General features: G+C 34.9%; 1 protein-coding gene across 3 annotated transcripts in view; it reads right to left on the minus strand.

The window, feature by feature from the left end:
• CCSER2 (coiled-coil serine rich protein 2) overlaps positions 1-11,259 on the minus strand; it is a 188,528-nt gene that overhangs the window by 68,398 nt on the left and 108,871 nt on the right. For all 3 annotated transcript variants that reach the window (XM_003783501.3, XM_023509523.1, XM_012801432.2), the window contains exon 6: positions 3,526-3,721. In XM_003783501.3, the coding sequence (XP_003783549.1) occupies positions 3,526-3,721 (196 nt within the window). The remainder of the gene's footprint in view (positions 1-3,525; positions 3,722-11,259) is intronic.

Genomic DNA, 11,259 nt, shown 5'->3' on the forward strand with positions numbered 1-11,259 from the left:
CCGGGCTGGGGATTCGAACCCGCCACCTTAGGTGTACGTGGCTGGCGCCTTAGCCGGTTGAGCTATAGGCACCGAGCCTGGAACCAGAATTCTTAACAACACAAAACAAACTCTCTGCTTAATACTAATTTTTCACTTGTTAGATCCAAAGCAAAAGAAAAATTGTAATTCCCGAAAAAACAATAATATAACAAATTATATATTAATAATAAATTATATAATATAATTATAATTATTTATTAACAATAAATTATATACTATAATAAACAGTCATGGAAACTGCAAACAAGATTGCCAAAGATAAACAGTTAAAGAAAGAGAGCTGGGCCAGGTGCGGTGGCTCACACCTATAATCCTAGCACTCTGGGAGGCTAAGGCAGGAGAACTGCTTGTGTTTAGGAGTTCCAGACTATCCTGAGCAAGAATGGGACTCCCATCTCTACTAAAAACAGAAAACTCAGCCAGGCATTGTGGCAGACTCCTGTAGTCCCAGCTACTCTGGGAGGCTGAGGCAGGAGGATCCCTTGAGTCTAGGATTCTAAAGTTGCTATGAGCTAGACTGAGGCCATGGCACTCTAGCCTAAGTAACAGAGTGAGATTCTCTCTCCAAAAAAAGAGAGAGCATGCATTCTGGAATATAAAGTTGAGAAAATATACTAGAAAACAACCAAACCAAAAGAAGGAAGAAAATATGAAAGAGAAATTTAAAATGGTAACAGATTCAATTCTGAAGTTCTAGATTCTGGTTATTAAAAATTCCAAAAAGATAAAAGAGAAAATAAGGGAAAGGAAACAGTCACAGAAATAAGAAAATTCCACATTACAATGATCTCCAAAAAGCTACTGACTGCCAAGATATCAAGTGAAAACCAACCAACCAACTACAACAAAACTCAAATCCCAGGTCATCACTGTGAAACTGAAGAATGCTAGAAATAAAAGATTAAAAGTCTCCCAGCAAGACAAAAACAGGCAGAATACAATTTTAAAATGATCAGAATATAGTAAGTTTCCCAATTTCTAACCAAGAACCTAGAAAAATAATCTCTTCAGATTTCTAAAGGGAAACTCTCTTCCATGCCAGCCAAACTATTCATTACTAGCCAAAGTATTAATATAAATAAAATGTGACAGAATAAAAAGATTTTCAGTAACGCACTAATTTTAAAAGTTTGTCATCCATTTGTCCTTTCTTGGAAAGTAAATTAAGGATATACTACACAAAAATGAGATAGGTAACTAGAGAAAATGAAGATAAGCTGTCCAGGAAATAGTGGATCCAATCCTGGATTGTGGCAAAGGAAGTCCCTGCATAATACCTCTAGAGACGCTTTGGATAGCAACCTGTTCAGATTAGAACAGACTGACTGAGGTGGGGAAGGGGCTGGAAATACTATTTTTTCATTAAGCCTTTGGATAGTATGTAAATTATTTTAAAACCATGTATCACATTGATTTATTTTTAATCTAGTAAAAAAAATTAATTTAATTTTAGTAAAATTTTTTTTTAAAAAGTAAAATATTAAAAGAGGCAGTTATATAAAATCTTAGACTCATTCAACTTTTAACTTCTATCAGTGTTTGGTAAACCTTAAATATCGCCTAAAAAGATTCTGCAATTTTCTTCTATAATTTTTAAAGTAGAGCCAATTTGAGGAATATGTATTACATAAAATTTCAAAGGCCATAATAAAAGAAAAGAACCATTAAGAAATTTACTTTATGGCTTGGCACCTGTGGCTCAAGTGGCTAAGGCGCCAGCCACATATACCAGAATTGGTGGGTTTGAATCCAGCCCAGGCCTGCCAAAACAACTAGGACAACTGCAACCAAAAAATGGCCAGGTGTTGTGGCGGGCGTCTATAATTCCAGCTACTTGGGAAGCTGAGGCAAGAGAATCACTTAAGCCCAGGAGTTGGAGTTTGCTGTGAGCTGTGATGTAATGGCACTTTACCCAGGGCGACAGCTTGAGGCTCTGTCTCAAAAAAAAAAAAAAAAAAAGAAATTTACTTTATATAAAATACCTCAAAAGTACCACTTTCATCTTTTTGGGACTTATTATTGGTTACCAATTAACTACTTTTGCCTAAATTATGTTCCTTCTCTCATTATTAGAGGTGGTCCGGTCTCATTAGCTGACATTTAAACATGTTTCATGATTCAGGGCAACACACCCATACGCAAAAAAGGTTCCAGAATATAGCTAGTATAGTGACGAGGCTCACAGTAGACATTTAACCTATCTTAGCTATTTCTCACTCTTTCCTACTTCTTCTTTCCTTTGACATTGAAGCTCCTGTTCAGAAAATCTCACCAGACCAGCCAGCAGAGAAACTCTATACATCAAAGTCTATCTCCTACTTAGAGTTAAACTAAGTTGTAAACTCCATGATGGCATGTTTCAAACATGGAATCTGTTTGTTTCAAAAGGAGTCCAGCATTCCCAGATTCAAAGTATTCTCTACTCTTCCTCCTAGCCTTAGCACAGTAAAGTTTCTTTTCAAAAAGTAAATAGTCACAAAAACATTAGTCCAGAAAATCCATAACCAAACGATATAAAACAACTTATAGTTAAACTAACCATCATTACTAACACAAGTGCCAAATTTCACTTCAACTAATCTTTCCTGGGCACATACAATGAGGCTGGCTTTGATGGCCACCAGAAATTCTATAATTTGGTCCCTGTTCATATGAAACTAAAACACATAACCCTTAGAAAAGTGTTGAGGAAGGAAACTGAGCAACAGAGAAAAGGCAGAGTGCTCTTTCTCAATCACAGTTTTAAGTTAAATTTGGCTACTATACAAAATACAAACACAGATATAAAACAAAACAAAAAGTATCCACAATTTAGAATTAATATTTATTCCCTGGTTTTCTGCTACACATCTGACCTTGTCTATAAGTGCTAACTAAATGCTTAAACAAAGAAAGTATTATTGACTCAGAAGCCAGTTGTAACATCATCATCAACTCATTCTACTGGCTTTCAACAAGTGACATCCCTATTACAAGTCTAGGTTTTCGCTAATAAACAGATAATAGACAGACAGGAGAAGATTAAACTTAAAGATTCTAAACAAAAATTAAATTCTACAAGTATCATTTACTCAAGCAAAACTGCTGTTCTTATTTACCACTTAGCTGAAATTATAGCAGCAGCCACTGAATACTTAATGCCTACTATGTTTCAGGTATTAGATTACTCAATTTACAACTACTATTTCTAATTCTCTTGACAATCTTACAGTGTAGATAATATGAAAATGAGGAAATAAAAGCAGAGAAATTGGCTTACCAAATATACTATAGTTCATACATGCCAGGAACTGTCTATTGAGACCATCAAGCAAAATCCCATGGGTAATTCTTTCCTAGCAAATTTGTATCACAAGCATTATTTCTACAGAAATCTAAATAGACATGAGAAACCTAAGTAACTTTATTTTTTTTAAAACAAGTAAAGTCAATACACTTTGCAATTCAAAATATTAGAGCTGGAAATGTTCATTATGTACTCACTTGATGCAAGAGACGTTTCAGTTTGAGTAACTGAGTTTTTACAGCAGTGCAATCCTGAACCATGTGCCGAAGGGTCATCTCATCCAGTATCACTGTATTTTCTGGTACATCTATAAACATCTTCTGAGCTTGGAAAAAGGGGGTCCCTCCATAGCTTTCAAAATGACCCATAGGAGATTCTCTATATGGAGAGCCTCTAGAAGGGCAAGGGAAGAAAGTAGAGAAAAAAAGATACACAACACAATTTCAGAAAGAAATAAAGGTAATGAAATTACCACAATGATCATTACAAATCATTTACCATTATCGCAAAGCCTCTGACTTACCTGTACTTCTCTTATTCACCAACTGTGTTTCCAACCAGAAGGCCCAATTAGCTGTATTTGTCATTAAAACAATTATCTTTCATATCCCCACCCTGACCACCACCCCTTTGTCTTTGTGCATTTTATACACTGGTTGAATAAACCTTTTCCTTAGGAACCAGGATAGGAAAAAAAATGGTCTATAAAGAGCTTACCTGGAAAAACTTATTCTTCCTTTTCCACACTGATTACTCTTTATAGTTTTTGACTTTGGTTGTCCTCTTAAACTTCACATCTTTTTTAACCCCATACCTGTGCTACCCATGTCAGTTCCCAGCTTTTACCTACTTTTAGTACCCATTTCTTCAAGTCTCAATAGGCAGTTGAAATAGTTAAACTGTTATTTCTTCTTTTGCTTTTACATTGTGGATAAATTATGTTTTCCAGTAAAGATTACACAAGCCTTTATAAAAGTCTTACATATACTACATGTTTTCTAATCTTCAACACGTACTGCATTTAAAAAAACCTATTCTAAAAATACTTACATTACCCTTTAGTTTCATAAAATAACACATATGCCAAATAAGAGGAAAACATTAAGGATAAGGTTTTCTTTGGAGTGAAAAACAAAATTATTTTTAACCAGAAGTCATAGCTCCAGCAATTTAAAAATTAGTCCATTCATAATATGTATACATAATTCCAGATGGTTCTCAAATTATGACAAAAAAATTACTGTTTATGTGAAATCCCAATATTTAAAGAACATACTAAAACATATTATTTTCAATATACTGGCTATTTCAATATATCAGGATTAAATTAATCATGCATTACATTTGCAAAACTAAGAATGTATTAAATTTCAACCATATTGAAAATGTAAAAATAGGTTGTCTACAAATTTTCTGGTTTTCAACAAGTATTGCCAAATCTCTGACTTCTCAAATAGTCAATATAAGGTTGGTTTTCACAAGATCATTTTACGTTCAAAATACATACTTCCCAAAAGTACTTCAAGTGTGTCTTTAATTTAAACAAAGAAAAAAAATTTTTAGAATTTTAAAACTGTTGATCCATAAGACAGACCTCAATTTGGTCCTAGATAATTATGCTTTATTTTATTGGTTTAAAATAGTTTAATCATTAAATTTCAAATATTGATCAATTAATTGCCATGAATTTATCCATCCATGACAGAATAGCGGGATAATCTATATTTGGAGTAATGAAAACTGTAGAGTAATAAAGTTAACAAAAGAGTTAAGGAAAAAAAGAATTACCTGGAAAATGAATAGTAGAAATGAAAAGAGCTATGTTTTCAGAAAAAAAGTTGACATGCTTTGGGAAATTTTCCTAAGTAGGAAAGAACTTGGGACAAACTACAAAATATGAGGTTTGAGTCTGACTAAAATAATATGCTAAGGCTTTCTTGAAAAAAGAAAAGAAAGAAAAGTCATGGCACAAAGTGCAAGGCAGGTTTTCTGGAGGAAAGGAGATTCTCAAACATGCTTTATGATGCCACAGATGGCTTGAACACTATTCATTCTTCAGCTTCTTCCTCCAACATACCCACCTCCTTCAGAGAGAATTTTTACTCCACAACTAATTACCTGAGATTCCCAAAGCTTGCTACAATTTCCCTCATCTCCTAACCCATGCCTCCAACCTCTATGCAGTTGTCGCCAAGTCTCCCCATCCTGTTCTCCACTGTGCACTTTATCTGGATAATTCCTCTTCATCTTAAATTAGCTGTCAATTCTTCAGAGAAAGCTGTCTCAATCCCTTAAGGCAGGGCTTGGTATTTTCATATGTGTGCTTACAGAGCTCTGTATTATGTCTCATTACAGTACTTACCACAGTATACTGTGTTTATTTGCAATCCACGCCTAACTATAAACTCCATTAAGGATGGACTATGTTTTCTTTTCCTTTGTACCTGAGTTCTGATACTTCTGAATATTTTTCTGGTTTTATATGAATGCATAAAAAGCATGCATTTTAACCACTAGGTTTTTTTTTTTTTTAAAGCTTACATCTTTGATATTCTAAAATTCTGCAGTTGTTATATGATAAAAGTACTTCTTTGGAATTGTAATGTGAGAGTAATCACATTTAAAATTATCCCAGTTAATAATAAAATTAAAATATACTCCTTATTTTGCAAAGTGAAGAAAAGAAAAACAGAATGATAACAGGGGGAAGATATTGAAAGAGACTAGTCCACAGTTTACAGCATGAGAATCAGGCAGATGTGGAATAAAGACTAGAATTCCACTGCCATAAATGTGAACCAAATGCATGGAACTAATGAATTAAAAATGTTTCAAAGGAAGAGTCAACAAGTCTTGATCACTGATTATGGGAACAAAGAACTAGCATCTAGAAAAGCTACAGTAGATCTAAGTCAGCTCTGGCCTTAGATTTAGGTTTAAATTCTGGCTGGCAACCAGTTATTAAAAATATTTATTATATTTTTTTCTCTTAACAATTTTTTTACTAAATCATAACTGTGTACATTAATGCAAAAATATTTACTAGCTTTGGGCTAATAGCTTAATGTTCTCTGCCTACTGAATAAAGTTCATTAAGCCTCCGTTTGCATTTCAAATACTTCCACCACGAGATTCAAAACTGAACTTGTATTTTCTTCTAGTACCACAATGCTACTTCCTTAAGAAGTCCTTCCTGATTCTCTCAAGTAGATAAACCTATCATTTAATGTTCCTAAACTTACAGAGATCTGACAACTAAGTTTGCAAACTTGCCACCTTGCATTTACATTGGCAACACTGTACAAACAAGTTGGTAAGGTTTCCTAACTTTGGTATTTCAGCATCTCACAGTTATGTTCGCGTCGACAGGTGGCCATGTCTTACTGTGTTGTGTTCATTATTGTTGCTGAATGCTCTCGTATGCCATCATGAAGATGTTGAAATGTGAATCAGAGCCACAAACACACATTCAATTTCTTGTTAAACCTGGCAAGAGTGAAATCCAGTGTATGCTAGTCCAAGTTTATCAGGATAATGCCCTGAAGAAAGTGGCAGTATACAAATGGATTAAATGTTTTTCTGAGGGAAGAGAAAGCGTCAGTGATAAAGACAAGTCAGGGCAGCCAGTAATGAGCAGAACTGATGAAAACATAGCAAAAGTTCATCAAGTTGTGCATCAAAATCATCAGCTGACTATGAGACTCAGCATAGCAGACCAAGTATCAATGGAGAAACAGAAAGATCTTAACAGACAATCTTGGCATAAGAAAATGTGTACAGGCTCGGCGCCTATAGCTCAACCGGCTAAGGCGCCAGCCACATACACCTAAGGTGGCGGGTTCGAATCCCCAGCCCGGACCCGCCAAACAACGACGGCTGCAACCAAAAAATAGCCAGGTGTTGTGGCGGGCGCCTGTGGTCCCAGCTACTTGGGAGGCGGAGGCAGGAGACTCGCTTGAGCCCAGGAGTTGGAGGTTGCTGTGAGCTATAATGCCACGGCACTCTACCCAGGGGGATAGCTTGAGGCTCTGTCTCAAAAAAAAAAAAAAAAAAAAAAAGTGTACAAAAATGGTCCTGAAGGAGCTCACCGATGAACAAAAGCAAAGAACAGTTGAAGTTTGCCAAGACATTTTAGAGAGGCCAGATGATGTTTTAGGCCATGTCATTATAGACGATGAAACATGTGGGTATTCTAATACAACCCCAAAACAAAGCATCAGTGGCAATTCTCCATGACCAAAAAAATTCCATCAGTCCAAATTAAGAGTCAAAATGATGTTATTAACCTCTTTTGTTATCAAAAGGATTGTTCATTATGAATTTGTACCATCTGGGCAAAGAGCTAACCAAGGTGACTATTTGGAAATGCTAAAAAGGCTGCATGAAAAAGTTAGACAAAAGCAACCTGAACTTTTATGCCAACTCATGGCTCTTAGATCATGACAATGCACCAGCACAAGGCACTGTTGATGTAAAGGAGTTTCTTTGTCAGTAAACAAATAACTGTAATAGAACACCCTCCCTACTCACCTGACTGCCCCTCAATGACTTTTTTCTTTACCTGAAGATAAAGGAAATAATGAAGATAGTTTGATGACATTAAGGAAATTACAGGTAATATAATGATAGCTCTGATAGTCATTCCAGAAAAAGAGTATCAAAATTGTTTTCAAGGGTGGACTACGTTCTGGCACCAGGTGTTTCCCAGGGGGAGTACTTCAAAAGTGACTACAGTGCTACTCAGCAATGAGGAATGTACAACTTTTCCTAGGATGAGTTCCCAAACTTAATTGTCAGACCTCCCTGTATTCTATATCATAAATCAATCTATATACTTGTCAACTCTAATTGGATTATAAATTCTTTGAAAATAGAATCATATCTTATTCATTTTTATATTACCTGAACAGATCATCTGAGTTCAAATTCAGCTGTCACTTGCTAGTATACAACACACAGGGCAAGTTACTTAATCCCTCTCTGTTTCATTTCCCTCATCTATAAAATGGGGATATTAACAGTACTTACCTCCTTAGATTCATATAAAAATTAAATGAAGTAATATATGTTAAAATGCTTGGAATGGTGTATATCATAAATGTTAAATGTTTAAAAATTACTATTTATTATTATTAATAATCTCCAACTTATTTATATTAAAATATTTTCAAAAAGTAATATAAAAAAATACCTCAATGAATAACTATACCTTTCACCTATATTTACTATTAAAATATTAACACACTTGCCTACTTTGTGTCTATGTATTTGTTGCTAAACCACCTGACGATAAGTTCAAAATAACATAAAATGTCACTGGATGAACATTTGAAGTTTTCTAGGAAAAGAAATGAATTATAACTGAGAAGTCTAAGAAGCCAAAAGACAAAGATGAAACAGAAAGCAAATATATTTTCAAAAAATGAAAGGCGACTATGAAGATAAGAGGGTGACATAGGATGGAAAGATAATAGACTTTGAGATTTCAGACTCTGAGAAGATGATGCAGTTTACAAATGAGAAAATGAATTTCGAAACGAAACAAGAAGTAAAATCACTTTCTAAGACTACAGGTACAAATCCAGAGGCAAAGGTGTAATGAGGGTAAAAATATAAACATGACACAGAAGGAGAATTATTGTCCATAATGCCCATATTAAGTTGACAGTTATAAATGTATATACTTCAGTACAAAGTTTTACAATCATGGAGTTCCACCAGAAATACTAGGCCGTAAAAGCAACAAAAGATTGTGAGCTCCAGTGTGAATACAACAGACTGCTAGCTGTGGGGTAGCAAAGGGAGAACCTATGTGGCCAGCCACAGGCTAGGCAGGCTGGTGGACATGAAGAACTGAACAGTAGAGATACAGGTGAAGGCGAAAATGAATCTGGTGGTTATAGAAGCCTACAACTGAAATGCCCAGTATCACCGATAGTTCCTTAAGTACTGCCAATAAAATGAAGAAAAAAAAGGATGCAAACTAATGAAACGGATCTTGAAGAGCTAACTTTTTCAAACATTTTAATTGAATCTACATACAGTAGCAGCACCTGATATTCAACCCACAAGCCAAAAAACTATTGCATAATTGGCTAATTATTTATCATAGTTTTAAAGAATTTCTCCAAATTATATGGCTACATCCATATATTTAAAAATAATCTTATTCTTCTGCATTTCCAACGGAACTTCTTGATTACTAAGATGTGTGACTGCATGCTAATCTTAAAGTTTGTGATTCAAAGGTTAAGCTAGAGAGTACAGATGTTTGTCTGTGTGCCCCATGTGTGCATATAAGAGAAAAGGTCAGAGATTTTTCTTCCTCATTTCTTATATTCTGAGTTGCAAGTATGACTTCATAAAATCTTTAGTGCTTCTTTTCATACCATTAATGACTTTATGTTAAAAATTAAACTTTTTTTTTTATGTTCATTCAAATACACGCACACATATACATTCATTTGAGACAGGGTTTCACTCTGTTGCCTGGGCTAAAGTGCAGTGGCATCATCATACCTCCAACTCCTGAACTCAAGCAATAAGCAATCCTCTTGCCTCAGCCTCCCAGGTAAATGAGACTTAAGTGCACATCACCATGCCTGCCTAATTGGGAGGGGGGGGGGCTGGTCTTGAACTCCTAGCCTCAAGTGATCATCCTATCTCAGCCTCCCAAAGTGCTAGGATTATAGGCATGAGACATCAAGCCAGGCCCTTACATTTTTTTAAATGCTAGATTCAACACAATCCCTCTTAAAATTCAAGCAAGTTATTTTGTAGCTATTTCAAAAATGATTCTAAAGTTTCTATAAGAACAGGCAAAAGATCCACAATACTGAAGGAAATATACAGAAGACAGACACTACTCAACTGAGATTTAGCAATGAGTTTTTAGATATAACAAGAAAAATGCAATCAGAGAAAAAAATAGATGTTGGAATATATACAATTTTTAAAAGTCTGCTCTGCAAAAAATATCATTAAGAAAATAGGACAAGCCACAGAATGGGAGAAAATATTTGCAAAGCATATATCTAATAAAGAACTAGTACCTAAAATATACAAAGAACAATAAGAAAACAACCCAGTTTATAAATGGACAAAAATCTGAACAGGTATCTTACCATAATACTGAGATGGGACAAATTGTGAAAAATATTCAACATTATATCATTAGCAAATTGTAAATTAAAACAACAACAACAAATACTACATATCTAATGATTAATGTCCAAAGCCCAGTACCAACGGTTGGTGAGGATATGAAGCATAGAATAAGAGGAATAGAGCCTCTTATTAATAGCTGACAGAAATGTGAAATGGTACGGCCACTTTGGAAGATATTTTGGCAGTCTCTTACCAAATTAAACATGTGCTTCCCATATTATCCAACAATAGTATGCCTCCAGATTTACCGAAGTGAGCTGAAAACTTATGCTGATGCAAAAACTTGTCAACTGTAAAAAGTGTTTATAGTAATTTCATTCATAATTGCCAAATCTTGGAGGCAATCAAGATGTCCTTCAGTAAGTGAATGAATATACAAACTGTGGTATATTCATACAATGGATATTACTCAGTAACATTCTAAAAGTGAGCTATCAAGCCACAAAAAGATGTGAAGGAACTTTAAATGTATATTGCTAATTGAAAGAAGCTGATATGAAAAGGTTACATACTGTCTGACTGGTTATATGGCATTCTGGAAAGGGTTAAAACTATGGACCAAGCAAAAGTATCAGTGGTTTCCAACAGTTCAGGGGTAGAAAAGGAGGAATGAATAAAAGGAGCATATAGAATTTCAAGGGCAGTAAAACTATTCTATATGATATTATAATGGTGGATGATGTGTATCATATATGTGTGTGTCAAGGCCCATAAAATATTCAACACAGGCTCGGCGCCTGTGGCTTAAGTGGCTAAGGCGCCAG

This window comes from Otolemur garnettii, unplaced genomic scaffold (genome assembly GCF_000181295.1).
Source record: "Otolemur garnettii isolate 467f Iridium unplaced genomic scaffold, OtoGar3 scaffold00008, whole genome shotgun sequence".
Classification (NCBI taxonomy): domain Eukaryota; kingdom Metazoa; phylum Chordata; class Mammalia; order Primates; family Galagidae; genus Otolemur; species Otolemur garnettii.